The 24607-nt window shown below is 37.0% G+C and overlaps 1 protein-coding gene across 1 annotated transcript in view; it reads left to right on the top strand.

The window, feature by feature from the left end:
• The first annotated feature begins 360 nt into the window (after nucleotides 1–360).
• MFS10 (major facilitator superfamily transporter 10) overlaps nucleotides 361–24607 on the top strand; it is a 98790-nt gene continuing 74543 nt past the window's right edge. The window contains exons 1-2 of the mRNA XM_083136892.1: nucleotides 361–723; nucleotides 12653–12846. Of these exons, the coding sequence (XP_082993018.1) occupies nucleotides 630–723; nucleotides 12653–12846 (288 nt within the window). The 5' untranslated portion in view covers nucleotides 361–629. The remainder of the gene's footprint in view (nucleotides 724–12652; nucleotides 12847–24607) is intronic.

Below are 24607 nucleotides of genomic sequence, written 5' to 3' on the forward strand. Positions count from 1 at the left end.
TCGAAAATTCTGGCCATGGCACTGCCTGTAAAAAAAATCGGGTCGGGTGCATGACACACCCAGCTGAAAACAGCCCTAAACCTGGCCTAACAATGTAGGCATTATGAAAATAATAATAATAATAATAATAATGCATGTAAGAGTTAGGTTTGGCGCTATCAGCTTTTTTGAGAAACAGATTTTCGCGAATTGTTAGCAACTTGCCGTGGCCCGCACCAAATCCCCTGTAAATGTTGTCCCCCTTTATGTTCGTTCCTTCGTTATGTTGGTAGCGGTGTATCCGAAGGTCCGCCAGAGAAGGGAATTTTTCTGATGGTAAAGGGAAAATTTTTATCAGCAATTCTCTGTCGAACACACTGCTGTCAACAACAAGGAAGAATGATGTTTACTATAAAATGATGATTCATAACAGAAGGGTGAAAGCTTCAAGCTGCGATTCAATCCAAGTAGGCGGAAGGTGATCATTGTAAATTGTAACGAAACGTATCTTCAGTTCTGTAATAGTGAAGGCATTTTTGCTTGACAATACAAGATTGTAGAATGTATGGCTTTTTTTGATGTTGTGGAGGTGTATTAATGCAATTTAAGTTACTTGGTTAAAATTAAGTGCTTCAGTATTACAAGCCAAGATGAACGGAGATGATAGTGGAATATCCGAAGAGAACAGTATTTTGGGCTGTGATGATAATATTACGTTGTTACCAAACTCTGCTCGAATTGAAGGTTAGTACTATATTTTGTTCGTTGATAATTTTAATATGTTGGTTAAGATTTGGGAAATTCTACCATATTATGTCCATCCTATGTTATTTCGCATATTTATCTTAAGTGTGTAAACCAGCGATTCTCAAACTTTTTTCGGGGCCGCCGACCCACTGTACCCCGTCGAGAATTACGTCGATTTTTTTTAATCGACAGATTTCAACGTTTTACATAATATAAAAGTGGTTCCAGCGTTAGGAAACCACAAATAACGGAGATATTTGATTGCAAAATATGACCTGCGGAAGCACAAGAAACTCCTATTCTGGACTACTATCGCTCATTTTCCCCATAAAAAATTCCAAAACAGCAGCAAAACTAACACTCCTGGCGTATCCTGACATTACTACAACCCCAAATTTTAACTAACCTAACCTTACCGTACATGGTTCATGGGGCTATCTGTGCATGACGTCAGCGCCAAATTTTAAATGCAGATTCGTGATTACGAGGCCTAAATTATTGACTATGTGAAAAATGAAAGTAATTGGCCACTCTCTGCCAGTGGCGTGCGGTGACATTTAAACTAGGGTACGCAACATGGGCCAACCGAAATGGATTATGGGGGCCAGAACCTCCCCCCCCCCTCCATGGCCATCATGTTATTCAGAAAATAACTTCTTTCTACAATTTTATAATGGATAATTTCTCGTCCCTGTATCAATATCCAAATGTAACGAGGTAAAATATATGTATGATATTTTATATTCGCAAATATATTTTGATAGTAGCTACGTAGAGTCCAACAATTCAACTGCGATTATTTCCTTCATGCAGTGCGATGAACATTGAACGGAAAGAAATGGTACAATCATTTTCCGTCATTTCAAATTTCATGTAATAAATTTGATAAATTTCAGTATCCTCTACTATTTCACACCTTTCGCAGAGGAAACCAGCGAATAAGGCCAACAATAAAGTTTCACTGTTTTTCTACTGTCAATCACTCTGTAGAGATATCTTTTTCTTCTTCTCAAAAATCAAAATGCCTAATATATTACTTACCATCCTTCACAACTCCTGCCTGAAACAATTCTTCCAACTCGGGAACAGACCTTCCATTTCGGATTGTTTACACTTTTTTCGTAAATTCCGAAAATCCCTTCTCCAGAACGTCATCAATAACTCCCGGTCCCCCTATTTTATCACTTCACAGCACCGACAAACAATAGAGATCCTGTAATGTAAATAATATGAACGAAACACTCGCTGCAAATTTCACACGACAGACGAAAGCAAAAGTCAACCTCCCACGGTATGTTGTGTCCGGTCCCGCTATGCCCGAAAACCACGCGTTCTTGTGGACGAATGAATCGGAGTTGCCAGTCGACAAAGTATTTTGTAGAAGGGAGATAATTAAGGACAAGTAGAAAATACGTCAGCATAGATCCCAGAACACTTCAAAAGCTAAACTACCGTACATCACTTTGCAATGTCTGGCGGGAGGGGTGGGGGGGCTCATTCAAATCCCATTGTAAGTGTTGTGTTTTATTATGTTTTTCTTTTATCATTCATTCATATCGTCGGGTCACCAATCAACACCCATGCTATGGAACTCAAAGGAAATGTTGATCCCGAAAGGAGATAAACAGATACTTTCATACACTGAGAATTGTGCGAAACTTGAAAATTGTTCACATATTTTCCCCTCGACACAGTGACAGTCCAGTCTGGTCCTCACCTCCCTATACGAAAAAAAAACCTTCCTAGTGTAACTTTACCCTCACATAAATATTTTATATGTGATAGTTTACGCGTATATTAAATATGATCTTCCACCACTACATATTCTTGCCCTCCTCTCTGATTCCTGTATCACTTTTTATAATGTATTTATTGCAATCCAACACAGTGATCTATCTACGCGTGGCTGCTAAATGCTAGTAAGCTAAGTATTCCAGAAAAAAAAAATATATGTTGACTCCTGTCAACACTGCATACGCTGTCAAAATCTTGGGTACCCTCGCCGCTTAGAACCGGGAAAAAAGTGGGAGAGAGGGTAAGCGCGGGCAGACCCAAACACGTGGTCGGGCTGATATGAGCCAATGGGGCTACCTTCCGAATTTCTAGGGTACCAAGCAGAAGAAACAGCGTCTTTCTGAGGAAATCGGCAACGCGGATCGGGTGGGTGCCGAAGTCACAATCGGGATCATTCGGGACTGCCTTCAGGAAGGCAGCAGCGTGTTCGTGCGGAAATCGGAATTTCTTGCAGTGGAACTGCTTTCGGAGCGATAACTGTTGAATTTTCATGTTCGGGGAAGACGAAAAAATGTTCATTTTTTCTTACTTCGTTGTGGGTACGCAGAGCGTACCTTGCGTATCCCGAATGCACGCCGCTGCTCTCTGCCATATTTTTAACTTCATGCACACACTCCTGCGATATTGTCCACTACATTTGACACATTTCTTTTTTCCGGTCACTATACGATCCTCCTCCAAGTCACGTATATACACCTCTGTCTCCTGGCCGAAGAATGCCAAGATACTGAAAATGTCGATACTCTCCCCAATATGCATTTTCAGTAAATAGCACTTACCACACTTACCTTGCAAACAAAATCCCAGTACAATGTGACATGAACCGAAACATCGTCTGCAGTAAATCTCACACGGCCTGACGTAACACCAGAATTGCCAACCTTCAATCTCAGATATTTCCAACATGGCTCCAAGTTACAAAACACAAATAACGTAACAACATATTCCTTCATATCACATGTAGATGGCAACGATGAAAATGATGTCATAAATAGTCCCATCAAAAAACTCTCATTACTCCACTATAATACATCTCCTAAAGCTAAAGACAACACAAATTGTTCGTATGGAACATAAATCTTCATAATTGACACAAAAATCTTCACCTTATCCTGGGGGGTATGGAGCGTCGATAGTACCCTTTTTTCTCATTGTACCCTTTAGTCGTAACTGAACTAAACTACCCCCCCCCCATAGGATTTCTTCAAATAGTGAGTATTGGGGAATTTTCTTGGCTTGATTAGTGGGGCGTTTTTGATATGTTGGGAGGCGTTTATCTGCAATAGAGCAAAATGGCATTTGGGCTGTAGAATATAATAGAATACTTTATTAGTCATTAGACAACATGATTGCAATAGACTTCGTCATAATAAGTACATATATAAATGTTAATATAAAAAATTACAAAAGAAAAGAAAATTAAAAATACATATTAAAATATTACACATTCAACAATACAGTTTGCAAATTAAACTACATGTTTTATTACAGCGAATGCAATTAAAAAATAGTACTCTATTTTGATTACAATACAAGCCATGTACAGAAACCCATTTTACAGCTCTGTGATGCATTATGAGTAGACATTTACATTTTACAGGCCCTGACGGAAGTGTTCTTCAAATTCCGTGACACTATATATACAATATCGTACTAATATATTATTAATGTGTTTAGCAAATTGTTTGTTTTCCAAATTACGTATAGAAGCTGATAGCGAATTGAATAATCTCATTCCATTATGTTCAAAATTTTGTTGAGTCTTGCATAGTCTAGCGTACGGCATTTCTATATTCAGATTGTGCCTTGTATTATAGTCATGTAAGTTAGATCGCAACCTAAAACTGGGGAGGTTTTCCTTTATAATAATAATAATAATAATAAAATCGCCTTTATTGGAGCGGGCGTGTTTCGGCCTCTAGGGCCGTTCTTACAACAGACCCTTATCTGGAAGATTAGTACAATAGAATAAAGAGTACATTGAGAAAAAAATACATTCAGAAAAAAAATAAAAATAAAAACATGAAAAGGATTACATATCAATACAAATAAGAATAATTAAATATATAGGTATATACGCTTAGGATATATGTGTAGATAATGAAAAAGAAAAACAGTCTATTTACCTATAAATTGTTGAACATAGGTATCTTTTTTTTTTTGTTTTAGTACACATTCATATATATTCAGTAATCTGGAAAAATAGAAAATATAATAGTAATAATGAAGTGAAATAAAATTATGAAATTATAAGATTTATGTGCACACAGTTGCCAAATGTTACAATGCATATTTTTAAGAATGAAAAGTTGATCGTGATTAGGTATTTCGCTGCCTTGCCAGTAGATACTGTTTGAGATTCTTTTTAAATAGCTTATGGCTGTTGATGGATGTTAGGGAGGTTGGGAGGGAATTCCATTGTTTCGTGGCAGTTACGGTAAATGATTTTCCATAGGTGGTCGTATTATGTACTGGGACTGACAATAATTTCTTTCGTCGTGTTACATGTTCATGTCTGCTCGAATTTGTGTTCAGTTTTTCAAAGAGATATGCAGACTGTTTGTTGCCTAGTACTTTATGTGTTAAAGTTAATAATTGGTATTTCGCGAGATTCTTGGTGTTAAGCCAATTCAAATTGAATAAGTATTTTGAAATGTGGTCTCTTTTTTTCAGCTTGTAAATGAATCTTATGCATGCATTTTGTAGCTTTTGTAGCTTATTAGTTATGGAGCTGCTTGCATTGTAAGCAACCGTGGCTCCGTAGATTAATCGTGATAAAACTAGACTCTCGCACAATTTTTTTTTAACCTCAATGCCTACAATATTTTTCAAGTGATGTAATGCTCGAAGAGATTTGTTGGCTTTTTTCATCTGCTCTGAAATATGACCTGACCATTCTATGTGGGAATCCATGACAACGCCAAGGTTATTTACAGTATTTTCTAAGTTTAACGGATGGCTATTCAATTTGGGGAGAATCATGTTATCTGTGTTTTGGCTAAGCTTTTTTACCAGCTTAGCCAAAACACAGATAACATGATAACATGTACATTAAACTATGATAAATATTTATAGAGGACACTGTCATAATACTGCATTCCTTAAAGAACTCCCTACATGACTCCATATCCTGTACTCCTTTAATACAACAAATACTGGTATATTGGCCTCATTAACATTAGAACATTTTGAGAAATGATACCATTTATCACAGATATCACATAAAATTCAATTTTTCACTGAACGAGAACATTTACTATCTTGTAAAAAACGTTGAAAACTGAGAGCACGAGACACCGACGTCTACCTTGTTAGACTCCAATACTACGTTTATTGTTTTATTGGGTGTTCGTTTGTTTACAGTTTTTATGATTAGTTACAAAATTAAAAATGTGAAATACATGTATGCTAAGAAGTATGCAAAGAATTTTAATTTTCACATAGTTTTTCAAAGTTATTGAAAAAAGTAAAGAACAAAAATAAGTTGGTAAACAGTCACACATATTTTTGGAGTTTTAATAGAAATCCTCAAGAGTATCTACTGAGAAGAAAGTGCTTGCAAAGCCTGACAGTTTCTCGATGTCTGTGCACTTGAAACTTTCAAGTGGAGATTTGGCTTCAAATTTAGTCTATTATAGATTTCGAACAAGCATTTTATTTCAAAACATATGAAATAAAAATAAGAATGTCAGTGAAACATATGAAATAAATATAAGAATGTCAGTGACAAAATCAGCCTTATTATCCTGTTGAGTGTTAAAGCCATGAAGTCTGCTCAACATACCTGCAGCAAAAATGTTGTTGTCTGAGTATTCTTGACATTTCTCTTCCCAGCTGATCGCGTAATCCCTATAAGTCATGTGCACCTGGTGGCACACGTAACACAGTTTGAGAACCACTGGTGTAAACCATTATGTAGGCTATATTATTGTCATTGTAACCCAGAGCTTGAAGGGAAAATTCCTAATTAGGGGAAGTGCTGTTTTTTTTGGGGGGTAAGGAGGGGTGGGGATGGATGCCTTTATGGATCACCATGATAATTCAGTAGCAGGGAGACAAAAATTGTCTTAACTTTGGGGGAGGGGGTAACATTGCCTCTACTTAGATCACTGTTGTAACCAGTGTACTATTTGAAAAAATCAAGTAAAGAGAAGGATTGTAGTAACTTCTTTTCAAGCATCTGGATAAATGTTGAATATTTGGATATAGATGATTGGTTGATTTGGTGTTTTAAGTCCACTTTATGCACAGAAAGGCTAATTGGGACTGGACCTACAGTTTAAAGTGCGATCCGAACCACTAAATGCCTCCACCGGGTATTGAACCCAGGACCCCTTGATTACAAGGCGACGAGGATATAGATGATTGTAGAGAAAAATAAAAATAAGATGTTCTTTCCAGCCTAGATGGAAAAGTTACAGTAGCCTACATAATTGATAGCACAAACCTCCATGCACAAAAAGTAAGTTTTTTCTTGTACTTTTCTTAAATATCTGGTTGTAGCAGCTTCCAGGATGCAGAATTGGGGGCCGTTGACTTTCTGTACCCCCTTGAGAGTTACATCGATTTTTTTTAATCAACAGATTTCAATGTTTTACGTAATATAAAAATGGTTACAGCATGCGGAAAACACAAATAATGGCGATTTAATCCAAAGTATTGCCCGAGTAAGTCATACGAACTAATATTCTCGACTATTTTCACTCCATTTTTTCTGTAAAAATTCCCAAACAGCAGCTCCTGACATAATACTTAACAACCATTTCCAGTATAAACAGAAATATATAATTTTTCAAAGTACTAACACAAGAATGTCAAATTACTATTGCCACCTAACATAATGCTCCTAAGCTAACAACTATTTCCAATATGAGCAAAAATATATAATTTTTTAAAGTACTTACCAATGGGACAAAGGGAAATTGCGGATGACCACAGAAATATAAATGAAAACATGCACGTCAGACTCAGTTTCATATTTGCAAAAAAAATTCTTGTCAGAGTGGAGCAATCCAAATTACATTTGGAACACCTAAAAAGGAAATCCACTAACCAACCCTCTACTCGTTGCCATATTTTCAACTTCATCTCTACATTTCTGCGATATCGTCTACTGCACTTGAAACATTTCTTGTTCCCATTTGCTGAACCATCCTCCTGCAACTCACGGAAATAAATCTCTGGCTCCTGGCCGAAAAATGCAATAATGCTGAAAATTTCGGAACAATGCCCAATTGTGGTTCACAAGCACTTACCACACTGCAGTCGCATGCCCACTTTCCGAACAAAAGCCACGTACCATGGGGCATGAGGGTCTCATTCATTGCACCAAAGTCAAACACCTTCTTACGTCGGGCTAAATGCTTTCCTTGTTAGGCTAAATCTAGTGTAATTATGCTAAGAGTTTTAAACCTAACACACCTAACCTAACCACGAAAGCATTCCATGCTCATGCCAGAAGGTGAAATAGGGCACTTAACAAGAAGGTGTTTGAGTGTGGTGCGATGAGTCATTCCCATGATATGACCTGCAGAGGACACACAACGCATTAAAAAGGTAAGGACATGCTAATAATATTCCTCAGAGACGGTGAAGGTCGCGGACCATATCACATCATATTTACACTAAACTTCAAGCCTCAAAATAAAATAAGTACTATGGTGGGCCACATAGGAGGTAACAGTTGGCCCGATTAGCCCCATGAGCCGTAGTTTTGGCGGCTCTGGTATATAGTACATGTCCTAATCCCACTTTTAATTTGTGCCCACAAATCTCTTGGGTACAAGCTGAAAGCAGCCAATTTTGTCATCATTACCACCCGAATGGGCAATATCTGGAATCGGTACATGTTACATTCTAGGCACCCTGCACCATAAAGACCTCTCATGGCATAAAGTTGGACAGAAGTTATTTATCTGATCTATGATACCAAATAATCTTGCATAACACGTGAATTTCTCCCATAAAGCATAAATTGGCTATATTATTTTGAATTTTGTACATAAGTTTTATTTTTTAAATTTCTAGCAGTATTGTTGATATAATGAAAAAAATGATTTAGAGCATTGAAACAGAAAAAGAAAAAAAGGAAATCAGTTGAGAAATAGCCAAGAGACAAGAGATTTAAAAAAATTGAATTCTTCCATTTTGAATCCAATATGGCAGCTAAGCAATCTAGAAGCGAGCAATACGGCTGTTCGTAAACTCCAGCCAAGTCAGACGAAGCCGGCTACATCTGTACGTAAACTCAATCCAAGTACGGCTAGCTCCGCCCACTTCCGGTTCCGTGACGTCACGGTGACGTATCCGGCTTACTTGGCTCGTAAGATTTGTAAGCCGTTCTCGATGCGACTGAGTTGGCTGACTGCAGACGAAAACTAGCAGAAAGCACGACACGACAGCTTTCAATGGCCGGCAATCATTTATTTGATGCCTTCGTAAGTCAGAAAGGCAGCTGAAGGAAAAGATGTAGTTAATATTATCTTATCAGTTTTTCCGTAGATGTATATATATGGGGAAAATCTGCAAAAACTGGTATCCGAAGAGAAAAAAGTATAAAACAATGAAAAGTAGTTTTTGATCTGAACTGTAATTAAATACATATTTTAGAAACCATTTCATTTACCATAATTCAACGTTATTAGTTGGTGTTAACACACGGTATACTAAACTAAATTCACCAACCAATAAAATACTACAAAATAATTATTTTTGATGTTTATGCATACGTATGATCATTTTTTTTTCGGTTATTTTCTGTGTCAATTTCTAAATCTTGTCAAAATATTCTATTAATTTATATTAATGTAGCCAAGCTTTATATAGAAGTGAGATTTAGTGCCATTTACACCTAATACTATTTCCAAAGAAAGTCAACTGCTTTTAAACATGCTCAAGAGTCAAGCAGATGAGACGATCCACCACGCCATAATCCATGCTGTTCGTAAACTGCAGCGTGGAACAGCTTGGATAGTGACGTCGACATGACGTTTCGTGTGACGTCTGCATAATCCACTCGTAAGATCTGCGCTGAGTTGGCTGGAGTTTACGAACAGCCGTAATGAGACAATTTTTTTCTACATTATAGGATCCTGTATTAACCCTTAGACACCGAGGCTGATTTTCCAGGTATTTGTACTAATGCAGAGCATGTTTTCAGCGAGAAATTTGAAATTCTGCATGCTTATAAATGAAATTTTATATTTACGGAACTAAGAACGTTAGAGGTGCAAATGATACCTCGTTTTATTCAGTATACTTTGGGCTATAATCGTGATGGGACAAAAATTCCATAATCAGAAGGAGAAGAAAAGAAGGGATAGTAACTATTTTTTTGCACAAAATTTGAAATTCATTGTACTCCCATGCAGCCTACACCAGGATGTGAACCTCCAAAAGGTACCTGCATAATGCCTGGTGTGTTTGCCGTTGATGTGGATGCACTTATTGCAAATACTTTCAGAAAAAAAAAAATAATGCACTAACGCTGAGTGTGTTTTCAGCAGGAATGTGAAATTCTGGATGCTTCTAAATGAAATTTTATATTTCCGGAACTAAGAACGTTAGAAGTGCAAATGATACCTCGTTTTGTTCAGTATACTTAGGGCTATAATCCTGTAGGATAAAAGAAAAAAGTACCGTAATCAGTTAGAAGAAGAGAAAAAGGAAAAGTAACTTTTTTGCTCAAAATTTGAAATTCATCGGACCCCCACACATGTTACACAAGGACGTGAATCTCCAAAAGGTACCTGCATAATGCCTTGCATTGATGTTGAAAAATTTACCCTTGACACCATTTTCCTACTTGGTTGGTAAACACTAATGCAGTTGCCATATTCCCCGGATATTGCACAGTCGGATTACCATTTGTTAGATAAGTATCTGAGGGGATGACAGTTTGAAACCCTTGGCGAGGTGAACCACGCACTGGAAGACTTCTTTCATTCACATTCTGTTGAGTTCTACCACTGTGGGATCCATGGTCTACCTGATCTGTTGGAGATAGGTTATCACTGCCGATGGAGACTGTTTCTGATTTTCCATGTGTCTTACTTCATGTTCTTGTCTTTCTCTTTCCAATGGTCAATATTCGATAGAACTTTATTGGTTACCTCATACAAAGATTCCCCTATTCTGGTTTTAAAACAAAAGTAACAATGGACAAGAACAAAGGGCTTAGAGACAAGCAATTCACACTTTCCTCCAGATCCTTGTGATAAGAGTGTGATGTCATAAAGTTTGGTTTGATTTGAGTTTGCTGATTTAAGTCCACTTTATGCACAGTAAGGCTAATTGGGACTGGTCCTACAGTTTAAAGTGTGCCTCCACAGGGTATCGAACCCGGGACCCCTTGATTACAAGGCAATGACGCTACCACTGCACCATGGGGGAGGCCTTGATGTCATAAAGAAACAGCAATGACGCACAGTCCACACAAGCATTGCAGTCTGTGATGAAGCATGTAAACAAACTCATTTTACTAAAATTGAAATGAATGCATACCTGTGTGTTCTTTTTCTGCATTGGGGAAGGGATGCAATAAGTAGTTGATACCTAGTATTGGGCAATATGTTGTCACGATATTTTGGCGATATATATTGTGTCAGCGACATATATCATGTCAGTGATATATCGTTAAGATATTTGGCGATATACTCTATGATCAAAAGTATCCAGACACCGTGAAATGTGTGTTTATCATATAGGGTGAATCAGTACTGCCATCTACCACATGGAACACATGTTCAGCGATCTCAGTAGTCTGCAGACAGCGTGAGGCAGCAGTATGGGATGGTTTGAGGAACTCACAAACTTTCAACATTTTCAGGTGGTTGGGTGCCTCTTGTGTAAGAAGTCTGTGTGAGATTTTCACCCTCCTAAACATCCCTAGGTCCACTGTTTCCGATGTTATAGTGAAGTGGAAATGTGAAGGGAGGTGTACAGCCCAAAAGCATGCATGCCAACCTCCCATGTTAACCTCCAGAGACTCGAGTGTTGAAGAGGGTCGTACAGTGTAATTGCCAATCATCCATTCATCGCCACCATCACACATGAATTCCAAACTGCATCAGAATCTACTTCAAGCACCATGACTGTTCGGTGCGGCAAATTGGTTTCCATGGCCGAGCAGCTGCCCATAAGCCAAACATCACACAGGCAAATGCCAAATGCTACCTCACGTGGTGCAAGGAGCTTCGAAACTGGACCATAGAACAGTGGAAAACCTTTGTGTGGAGTGATGAATCATGGTACACAATGTGGCGATCTGGTGGTAGTGTGTGGTGAATGCCTGGTGAACGACATGTACCAGCCTGTATAGTACCAGGGTTACGGGTGGCAGGGTTACTGTGTGGTCATGCTTCTCCTGTAGGGGGCTTGGCCTCCTTGTTGCTTTACATGGCAATGTCACGGGGTCACGGCACAAGCTTACGTTGACATTTTAACCACTTTCATGCTGCCTACCGTTGAAGACCAGTTTGGGGATGACAATAGTGCCATAGTGTCTTTCAGCACAACCGAGCACCCGTCCATACTGCAGGGCTTGTGAGGGAGTTGTTTGATGACAACAACGTCCCACTAATTAACTGGCCTGCGGAGAGTCCTGATTTGAATCCCATTGAACGTCTCCGGGATGTTTTGGAATGCCGACTTCGTGCTAGATCACACAGATCCTCTTCTCATTTCGGTGCTCCTTGAGGAATGGCTGCCATTCCCCAGGAAACCTTCCGCCACCTGATTGAAAGTATGCCTGCGAGAGTGAAGGCTGTCATCAAGGCTAAGGGTGGGCCAACACTGTATTGACTGCCAGTGTTCCTGATGGAGAGTGGCCCAAACTTGTACTTCATTTTCAGGTGGATGTCCGGATACTTCTGATCACACAGAGGATATAGTGTTGGCAATATATCATCATGATATTTTAGCAATATATATCATGTCAGCGATATATCATCATGATATTTACGATATATACGATATGGAAAAAAACATTGTATTGTCTGTGACAATATTTCTTAACAATATATTGCGATATCAAATTTCTGATATCATCCATTCCTTGTGATACCAGTGTTTGGTTCCTTTCTGTAAATATATTTGTGTACTGATACTTATTCACTTGTTTATTTTCTCTTAGATGCTTCCGGGTGCCTTAAGACACGTTATATTCTGGGACTCATGGGCTTCCTTGGATTTGCCAATGTGTATGCAATGAGGGTCAACCTATCTGTGGCTATAGTGGCAATGGTGAATAACACAGCTATACCTCATGTAGCAAATAATTCATCTGATGTGTGTCCAATTAGTATTGTGAATAATACTGTACCAGAGGTAAGTGTATATTCTAAAGATAAAGGGGACTGTTTTATTTTCTATTGATACTATTGTAGATCAGTTTATCATAGAAATGCATGAACACTTGTGCATTTGTTATTTCAACAATGACTTCATTACAAGTGCAATTCCATTGTTATTTCATCAACAGAATCTGTGATTGTGTTATTTCATCACGCACAGTAGCTGATGAATGTGATGCATTTGGGAAATTCCATGTGAATCAACCAATGAAGAGGCACTTTTAAACCTCACATAATTTCTTTAATTTGAAATTTGGCATGCTTAAATTACTACCTAAGGTAGGAAAATATACGAAGTAGCAGATCCACATATTTTATATTTCCAAAATTATAGGGGTGCAAAATGTGTGACCATTTTTTTTTTCAACATCTTAAATTTCAGTATTCCTGCAATCAGGTCACTTATAGAAGTGAATTCAGATGGCATTGCAAAGGTCTTCAAGGACTCCTTCACACTAGATATTACGTATCTATGCGAGGGTAAAATTTTGGTAGCCATTATCTCAAAAACGTGTCTTTAATTTCTTTCTAAAAATTATGTGTCGTACATACACTATTAAACAACAACTACAATTTTTTTTAAATGAGATGCCAATGGGTTTGATTTAGGTTAGGTTAAGGTAGGGTAGGTAATGCATGATAAAATACAAAATTTTTGGTATTAACGCACATGAAACTGATGTTTACATTCCCAGTTATTAGAATTACAGTGTGATTCAAAAGTCCTGCACATAGGAAAAAAATGGAAATAGGAGAAAGTTCCTGGAAATAGGTGAGTTTCAATTTAAAGCGCTTGACTTTTGAACGTAGAAAGCACCGTTCAGGTTGTACACTGGTACGAGCCTCGTTGGTAGCCGAAAATGCCACATGCTTGGCCTGGAATAGTGTGTGCCATCACAATTCCATACAGTACTGGTTAAATTAATAATTGATTATTATAATTACAGGCAGGTAAACAAGTAAAAAAATGTGAATGTGCAACATGCGCAGTGGCTCATCGTGAAGCACGTACTTTAGCCTGATTCAAATTTGTGCATTTTTAGCTATTTCTTCTGGTGTGGGGAAGAAGGGGGCTATATTTACATATTTTCCTACTTGAGGTGCCCCTTCAGTATGCCAAATTTAAAATGTATCAAAAAATGCAAGGTTGAGGACCTTGTTGATTTGACATGGACCATTTTAGGAATTGAGAATAGTTGTAGTCAGCTGTAATGGTGTCTGACTTGAGAGCTCTTGACCTTGTGTGACTTTATGGCTTCTGCCTGCTGGCTGTGCATGTTCTATCATGTTGTTTTGTCTGGTCATTATTTATCTTTATTGTCACGATTAGCTTTTTAAGATGTTGTAGGTAAGTTCTGTTAAATAATTAAATATAACAACACATTAAGGTTTTTAATTTAATTAGGCACACACAGAAGGGATGTACTACGTAGTATTTTCAGCAACTAGGTCTCCGCCATACCGTGCCATTCTCCTAACACTGAGCTATGGACACTGGCGGTTTCAGGATTCTGAACAATATACAGAATGAAAATCGATTACACAGTTTCACATCGTCTTTTATATTATTACAATACCTTTACCTTTTTTGTTTTGAATCTATCATGAATTTATACAGTTTTTACCCATTTCTGTTGCCAAAGTTAGTTTTAAAAGGCAGAATAGCAATGGAAAAGAGATATGTGCTATTAATATTACTTCCAAAGAGTGATAATTAGGGCCCGGGACTTTATGTCCTATAAAACTGTAAAATATGTATGTAATTATGTCATATAAATTGGAAAATATGTCATGAAAAATTACAAATATGTCAGAAAAATGCAGAAATATTCCCAGTAAAGCCAAAAATATGCACAACAGTACTCTCGAATTTCTCCCATACCCGATAGAGTAGAGTAGGTGCTGTAATGTACCGAATGTTATTTTTAGTTTTGGCTGATTTTTGTGAAAAGCGAAAATGGCAAAGAAATGTGAACGAAACTTCTTTACTTCCGGTGCAACAATGAAAGAGAACATTTTTCCTCAATAATGTTTGCATGGCTATCAATTGTCGGCGGGATAAAAAAAGTGTGGTATTATTGTTCTAAACTAAGTAAAGAGGGCAACTTTCTTCCTACCTTTCCATATCCTGCCATCGACAATATGAACTATCTGTTGTGCTAAAGCTATGAAGAAAAAATTATGAAATAACCGATTATGTGCGAGAGAATTACAAAATTATACAGAAATATGTCTTATTACAACAAAATTGAAGAAATATGTTTTAAAAATGCAAAATTGGTGAAATATGTCAAAATATGCTTTGTCAAGTTGGTCTATTTCGGCTGATTTTCACCAGATATGTAAAGATCTCACCCCAATATTGGATCCGAATCCAAATGAAAAATATGTTATAACATAAAGCCCTCTGTGGGGCTTAAACTCCTGTGCGTTTTCTTACTTGTGACCTGCAGCTTGAGTTATGCAGCAGAAGCTAAGGGGAACACTTGCTGTAGCATGGCGAACTGTTCTAGCACATCCTGACTTTCACCTCTCATTTTGAAACAAAACTTTGATGAAAAAGCGTATGGCAGTGGAGCTACAGATGATGACGTCAAAATGATGCTTTCATCACTCAAATGTTATGAAATCAGAAATGTGCTGTATCAGTATCAACTGATATGTCCTATCAGTATATCACTAAATTTTGTCGATAAGTATACTGATTCAATATTTTTATTAGTAGCAATTTGAGTACAAAATTATGCTTTTTTGTTATTATTACAGTTGAGACTGCTTTTTCAATAACTCAGTTCTGCATAATTCTGTGTTAAACATAAATTACTGTAGGTCCCGGCAAAATATAATTTAAAACTGTGTTAATTAAACCTTATTTGTACGTAATGCATTTATACATAATTCGATATTATACGTACTAATTTTTTAAAAAAATACAGTTGGTTTGTGCATAACCCAGATACAACTTTGTCAAAGAAGTATACATTTCATGTTGCTACAAAAACATAAGGTGACTTTCAAATACGAAACAGGATAGGTGGGCGTGACAGAGGTCGGTCTCAAGTTGCGAGAAGTGCGGTGCAGTGGTGTCACAGAGATGGGAAGAGGAGGTGGCATGAAATCATTGAGGAGAAACATTTGCTGCATTTATTAAGAACATGAGATGCATTTTCTTTTCTACATAAATACAATACAAAATTACACACTTTAAAAAGATTCTGATAGCTGACGTTTGTCATGTTCCACAATAAAAACAGAACAGTGGTTCCTTCAGTTTAACGTTTTCAGTTGCTGCTAGTTGGCCATGGGGAACAGAAAGAGGAAAGGTTACACGCATGACCAAAAAGTAAAATTTATGCGGGAAGTGGATGCTAATCCACATTAAATTTAAACTGAAATAGCTGGAGATTTAGATATCACTTGTGCCACACTTTGTGCAGTCAACGACAGTTTGCGACGAACATTTTGAAAACATATCCATTCATTAACGTAATAAATTTATAGATTTGGTATTGCAATAGTATCAATGAAGGATATAAACATTTCTGTTTATCAGTAAAATTGATGATAATAATGATGATTATAATTTTACTGACATTATATTTCTTAAAATAACCTGTAACTTAGTGCAAAAATTTGGCATTCTGTTGTTATTTTTATGAGCATAAAGATATTCATATAACTCTGTTAAAGTAAAAGTCCAAATGTACAGTTTCTTTCATGTTTGGTGTACGTTGAAGTGTGCAAAATGGACTAAAGTGCTGACATACCCAAAAATTTTAATTCAATCAATCAATTTTTCATGTTTGGGAATAAAAGATGTGATTGATAATAATTAGACATAAGCAAGTTACTAATTATTTCCATGCCTATGTTGCCTAAGTTTCCGTGAAACTTACTTGTAGAGGTTCTATTAATTTTGGTGGCCTCTGCCACCATGCACTTGCAAAGAGTGAAGCAACGAGTTTCCAAGCGGATGGTGGCAGATACCACCAAAATTAATGGAACCTCTACAAGTAAGTTTTGCGGAAAAAAATAAAAACTCACTTATGTCTAATTATACAGTTCCTTTTTCTCAAGAAGAGCCTACTTCAGTCACTTGATTATACACATTAATTAATGTGGTTAATGATCCACTCAAGTTCTTCAAAACACATACAACATTTTATCGGGCAGGTAGTGATTGTATCAGTGTTTTATAGTTATTGCCAAAATTTCATGTCTGTCTCTTCCTAAAATTTTATAAAGAAAACTGCCCACAGAGAACATTTAATGAATAAGTGTAATTCTTGGATAATAAGACAAAAAGAGAGCCTTGATTACATGTTCTTCAGGAGTTTGTGCTTAAAGGCTTCAAATATAGGAATAATATAATACTGTTATTTAATTTTGTTGCACGGGAGGAAATTTAAATGTATAAATACAGGAGAAAGTAAAATCAAGGAATGTAAAATTTGTTTTCCACAGAATTACAATAAAGTAAAAGAAAAGACATATTAAAAATATTTGTATTACATACATGCTATTTTTATATCTTGGTTACTTTCTTTATGGAACAAAGTACACAGAAGATTATAGTCATGAATGTGAAACAACCAACAAACACATAGGAAATCAAACATTGATGGTGAAGCAAGATGAATCACAAATACCCATAAAAATATTAATTTATTATAAATAAGAAATGTGTTAATTCATTTTTGGATTGATGACAAGTTAATACTAACAGTGAGTAAGAAAATAGATTCTGGGTTAAAGTTTACCCAAGCTGTATTGATAAAAACTTAGTAAACTGCTTTTCGATTGGCATTGATGAACAATGTTAAGTTCTTTCCCATACTTCTTTATACACCTTGAATTCATTAGTCATGTTGGCTGTTTCTTGTCACAGGGAATAAGTGTTCAACAAGTTGCTGTACACTTGTCCTTTGCATTGTATTGGAGACAAGATCTCAGAAACAAGCTAACACTGTTCGTACTTGAAAAAATGTCATTTTAGTTCAGACAGGGGAGTGAGTAATGCTGTTTATATGACACATAAAGAGATACCAGAGTACAGCCTTTCGCTGACTCATATTGAGATAAGGATGTTTATACTTCCTGCTTCTGTAAGTGGGTTGAAGGTTAAAATGCGAGATCACAAAGCTCGAAGTGTAAGATTTGTTTGCTCTTCAAACAAGAGAAGATGATAATGATTAACACAATCACCTCTTAATCAAGGGGTCCCAGGTTCGATGCCCGGTGGAGGCACATGGCACAGTGGTTTGGATCCCACTTTAAAATGTAGGTCCAGTCCCGATTAGCCTTTCTCTGCATAAAGTGAAATTGAAACAACAAATCAAATCAAAGAGAAGATAATAACATCTGAAATATTGTACAAGCCTTGTTACTTACCGAGACATGGGAAATATAATATTTCCATGCTCTTGAGTTTTGTTTCCTTTCACGCTTTGTTTGTGATGCACACACGATACATAGGTTCATCACTAAACCGCGTTTGTTACAACCTGTTCTGGTTCCCGCGCTAGCTGATCGCTGGCTTTTCTTCGAGCTGGGAAAAGTCAAAGCCAGGCAGCCAATTAAAATATGCAATGTCACAACAGCATCTACGTAAGCGCCTCTCTTCTGGCTTCCATTCGCTCCTCGTTGCCTAGCAGACGATTTTTTCCTCGTTTCTCATTGGCACCGAAACTGTCGAGCGATAGCTAGCGCGGGAAAGGGGACAAGTTCTAACAAACGCGGTATACAATAGGGATGGCCAGATCCGGATCCTAAAATTTTTCGGATCCGGATCTGCGGATCCGGAATTTTCACATCCGGATCCGGATCCAGAACTTTCAGATCTGGATCCGGTACTTTCGGATCCGGATCGAGATCTTTCGAATCCGGATCTAGAACTTTCGGATCCGGATCCAGAACTTTCGGATCCGGATCTAGAATTTTTGGATCCGGATCCAAAACTTTCGGATCCGGTACTTTCAGATCCGAATCAGGTACTTTCGGATCCGGATCCGGTACTTTTGGATCCGGATCCGGAATTTTCGGATCCGGATCCGTTTTGCCATCCCACATGTGCTTCTTTGGAAAGTAAGAATGTGCTTATAACATATTGTTACCTGCTAATATACATATATATATATATACATATATATATATATATATACATATATATATATATATATATATATATTACAAATCGCGCACGCGCACACACTATATATATATATATATATATATATATATATATATATATATATATATATATATATATATATATATATATATATATATATATATATATAGTGTGTGCGCGTGCGCGATTTGTAATTAATTAATACACTTAGTAGGGAGGTCTAAGTCTCCCCCTCCGATTTCCATGAAACTTGGCAGGTGTATAGAGCCCCCCCCTCAAATGTCAAGATGAGGAGAAATTGAAGTGGGGATCTGACCCCGAAACCACGTAAATATGGCATAGGAAGAAACAGGGGGCATAGGGCCTCTCTATACACGTGTCAAATTTCATGGGAATCGGAGGGGGACACAGGGGTCAGATGATTCCCACGTCAATTTGTCCTCATCTTGACATTTGAGGCGGGTTTTGCCTCCTAAAACAGTATTTTAGCCGAAACAAAAAACACGTATTTCTTCCTTTGGGCCCCTCTATACACCTGCCAAGTTTCATGAAAATCGGAGGGGGACACAGGTGTCAGATCCTTACTTCAATTTGTCCTCATCTTGACATTTGAGAGGAGGTTGCCCCCTAGAACAAATTTTTTGCCGAAACAAAAAAACACGTATTTCTTCATTTGGGCCCGTTTATACACACACGCCTGCCAAGTTTCATGGAAATCTGAGGGGGACACAGGGGTCAGATCCCCACTTCAATTTGTCCTCATCTTGACAATTCAGTGGGTTTCGCCCTGTAAAACCGTTTTTTAGCTGAAACAAAAAAAAAACACGTATTTCTTCCTTTGGGCCCCACTATACACCTGCCAAGTTTCATGGAAATCGGAGGGGGACACATAAATCAAATGCCCACTTAAATTTGTCCTCATATTGACATTTGAGGGGGGGTTGCCCCCTAAAACCGTTTTTTAGCCGAAACAAAAAAAACACGTATTTCTTCATTTGGGCCCGTTTATACACACACCTACCAAGTATCATGGAAATCGGAGGGGGACACAGGGTCAGATCCTCACTTCAATTTGTCCTCATCTTGACATTTGAGGCGGTTTTGCCCCCTAAAACAGTTTTTTATCTGAAACAAAAAAACACGTATTTCTTCCATTGGGCCCCACTATACACCTGCCAAGGTTCATGGAAATCGGAGGGACACAGGGGTCCGATCCTCACTTCAATTTGTCCTCATCTTGACATTTGAGGGGGTTTTGCCCCCTAAAACCGTTTTTTAGCTGAAACAAAAAAACACGTAATTCTTCCTTTGGGCCCCACTATACTGCCAAGTTTCATGGAAATCGGAGGGGGACACTTAGATAACCTCCCTTGTTAGTCTTACACTTTGTAATTATTTAACACTGCATATATTATAATGTTTTATTTTACTTTGTAAAACTGTAACTGTAGAACAATTGTATAATTTTTGTATAACATTTCTATCTTGTTATATGTGTTAAAGGTTTCATCCTGGAATGGAATGTCTCACATTTATGTGTGTTTTAATTTCCAATACATTCGAATGAATACATATTCGTTTCAATGGCATTTACAAAATCACTTCGGACATTTGTGCACGAGTGTGTTAGCCGATGCGTAGCAAAGTATTTTAGGAACAACACTTGAAAAAAATTCTTGTAGGACTAAGGTGTGGTAATATTATAATGGGATTGAGATACGAAACTCTCGGATCCGGAACCCTGGGATCCGGATCCAGATCCGAAACTTTCAGACCCGGATCCGCGGATCTGAAACTCTCGGATCCGGATCCAGATCCGAAACTTTCAGACCCGGATCCGTATCCGGAATTTTCGGATCCGGATCCAGATCTGTAACTTTTGGATCCGGATCCGAACGGATCCGGATTTTTCGGATCCGGATCCGTTTGGCCATCCCTAGTATACAACCATCTCCACATTTAACCCTTAAACGCATGGATTATTTTTTGTCATTTTTTTTTCTTGTTTTTAGTCTAATATCTGTTGTTATGTACTAATAAGCGATTTTGAATCATTTTTGGAAAATTTTCATTCTCCCTTTTCAAATGATGCCACTTTACCATATGATTGATTTTTGAAAACTTCAAAATTCCTGAATTAACCTTAAAATTACTTTCAAAATTTGATTATTTTTTATATAATACAAATATTATAGATCCATTGTACATTAATCTCACATTTTCTGAGCTAAAGGCACCCAGATAACTATTTAGTACATAATGATTACTCTATATTCACATAATGTACATCACTCTTGAATATTCACTTCATAGAAACTTTGAATTGATTTGAATTAAAGTTTTAAGTCCACTTTATGCACAGAATAGCTAATTGGGAATGGACCTAGAGTTTAAAGTGGGATCGGGACCACTGTGCTCTGTACCTCCACTGTGTATCGAACCCGGGACCCCTTTATTACAAGGTGACGAAGTTACTACTATGCCATCGGGGAAGCCCTTGTCATAGAAAAGTATGAAACATGGAACGTGAAGTCCAACCACATATTTGACATGTCCAATGCGAACACTACTGGTAGACCACCAGTGTAACACACATCTTTCAAAACCTTCCTTTGTGTTGTAATGGGCCACCATGCCCCCTTAGGTGCAACACAAAATGATGCCACATATTTGTGAGCGATTTCCATCCAAATTCAAGCTGGGAGAATTTTTGTCTCGTGGATATTCATGTAGCATATGGATGAGTGGAGCTGCAGTCTTTCTAAATTTGTTTTCAGTGCCAGTGGAATCTTTTTATACTCGTGTGTTGATAGATATCAAAACGAAAGAGGTATCCACGGAAGGTTTTCAAGCACCAGGCAGGCTTTGTAACCAAATCTTATAGACTTACCTGTAATAAATAGCTTGCAAGAATGTTTTCCATAATACGGGATCACAGACTCAACAAGGCGGAGCTGCTGAACAGGCACAAAATGTTCCATGAAATGGGCATATATTATTAATATTATTTTTATTATATTTATTATTATTAATAATATTAAAATAACATATAAATTATAAGTAATAGAAAAAAGAAACCATACAGAAGGCGACAAGAGGCTTTAGAACTTAAATTTCTTGGTTTGCAAGCAGTAATAATAGAATAAATGAAGTAGATACAGTAGCTACAGGCCTTTTCAACATTTACTTCATTTATTCTATTATTACTGCTTGCAAACCAAGAAATTTAAGTTCTAAAGCCTCTTGTCGCCTTCTGTATGGTTTGCAAGTGATGCAAATTCTTGAACAGAAAGCATCATTAGTTTTAAATTGCATGTGTTTACTAAATGCTGAAAATATTCAGAACTCTATAATGAAAGACAATCAGATAAAAACACCATATTTAGTTTGCAGCATATGACATTTTTAATAAAAGAATCGGAGGTCAAAATAAATACATCCTCTCACAACAATACTGTTACCTTGACTCAAACACAAGCTTTATGCTTCCTAGAGTGACTTCTGTCACTGGATTTGCCTACACATTCAATATAGACAATCCTTAACACGAAAGTATGCGAATGTTGAGCGTTAGCATATGGTAACGCTATGCGTTTAAGGGTTAAGTTTGAAGTCTTTCTTCTTAACAACAGTTTGGCAAAGTTCACTTTTACTCAGATAGGCTGAACAGACTTCATCTATGGGTACAATGTGATCTGATCCACTGCACTTGTGCCCACACTGGGTATTGAACCTGGGACCCCTTCCTTACAAGGCATCAGCATTGGCCTCAAGGAGTTCCTTTTCTTCTTAACAGCTGGTCGCAGTTGTACTAAATCAGCATGAGGCACTGGGGTAATAAGAATTGTAATAAACTGTTAATGATAACCAATAAATTGGCTCATTGATTTTCTTAAGCATTTTGAAATGGTGAATAATTAGATTGTCCAAGAGTTGTCAGAAGATAAATCAAATTGGTTGGATATAATCACATCATTAATGAAGTTGTAATTTTAATCTAATTATTCTGTGTGATAAATATATATTCTTATTATATTTTTTTCCGTTCCTTTTGTAATTCTGGATGTGCCTTAAGATGCCACAGGTTGCCATATAATCCCATCCCTCCTTTATAGGTGGCACTAGGGGTTCAAGTGAAGTAGTGGTGATGCAAATCCCAGTATCAAATTACTATTCCTAGCTAATCTGAATGTTTTGATCTTCTCAAGAAGAAAATTTATGTGTGTTATCAACATGTAATAAATGCATAGGTTACATAGGCATTTAGGAAAGAAAAAAAAAAGAAACAAATGATGAGAAGGAAAAATGTAATTTCAAACAATATCACTTTAATAAAAAAGAGTGAAATTTACATGACAAATGTTGTCTACTTTCATTAATGAGGAAAATATTTCATATATTGGCTAGCTATGTAGGATGCACAGATGCCTGTGAAAGAAATAGAGGAACATCTATCTCATTATTGGTTAAGATGCCCCAACAATAGTCCTTGAAAAGGTATTTCAATATTCAAAATTGCTGGGTGCACAATGGTCCTATTCTAGAGAATTCCTGAATGTAATTTTGTCCTCTTATCAACAGCAGCTAGAAATGTTACGGAATCCCATTTGGACTAACTCTCCTGAGTAGGTGTTTTGTACAACGAACATGTATTTTATTTTTGTATTTTTGTTATGTAGTATAACTTTTCTGCCACTTTTGACTATTGATGATGATGAGTAATAATTAGAGGAAACCAGGGTTGCTACACGTCTGGAAAACAAGGAATTTTGCTTGTCAGGGAAATGTCGGGGAAATTTGCAGATCGTCTGGAATTTATGTCTATTTTGGAGTCTGCAAGAGGAAAGGTTGTAAAATGAACAAGCAGTTCACTTCCACTTCTGGATTTGGTTCTTGTGATTCCACTCCCAAAAAAGATTCAGTTTAGAAACTTGTTTCTTTCATTCTTATGATTCTCAGTCTTGTGCAAAATTATGGTTCCTTCGAATTTCTGTAATAAATTTAATACTAGATATTAGAAAGAATATCAAAGTAAAACTTGCAGTCCAGACATCTGATTGATAACTAAAGTACATTGACAATATGATCATAATTATTGGAAAGGTTGGTGAAGGTGAGGTTATCGTCTATTATTTTATAGATTTTAGTCTTGTTGGCATTTCCTATAGAATTACTATATGCAACAAAAACTTTTCAAGATGCTGTGTACTTATAAATTAAGACTACAGGGGAAAAGGGAGGCAAGTCAGTAAATGGTCGAAAATGAGTTAACAGCTGATTCATGTAGCTTGAATGATGTAGTTGATGTGGACGCAATGTCAGAGCAACAGGGAGGTTAGTCACTGATAAATTAAATCTTGAAGATTTCACCTATAGGGGAAGAAGAAGGTAAGTCAGTTGAATACAAGTCATTTTATGAAAGTAACTTCACCACTGTTGTAATTGCACTGCATGTGGCAACACTGTCGGATATAAACTACAGAGATTGTTCTACAATGGATGCCCCATCTTGAGTGTTTAAATGTGAATTTCTTTCTTTAGACTGTTGCTTTATGAGTAATATTTTGTGCAGAATCTGATTCATAGCATAATGAGTGAATGTGAC

Source organism: Lepisma saccharinum, chromosome 15 (assembly GCF_977018435.1).
Source record: "Lepisma saccharinum chromosome 15, izLepSacc3.1, whole genome shotgun sequence".
Classification (NCBI taxonomy): Eukaryota; Metazoa; Arthropoda; class Insecta; order Zygentoma; family Lepismatidae; genus Lepisma; species Lepisma saccharinum.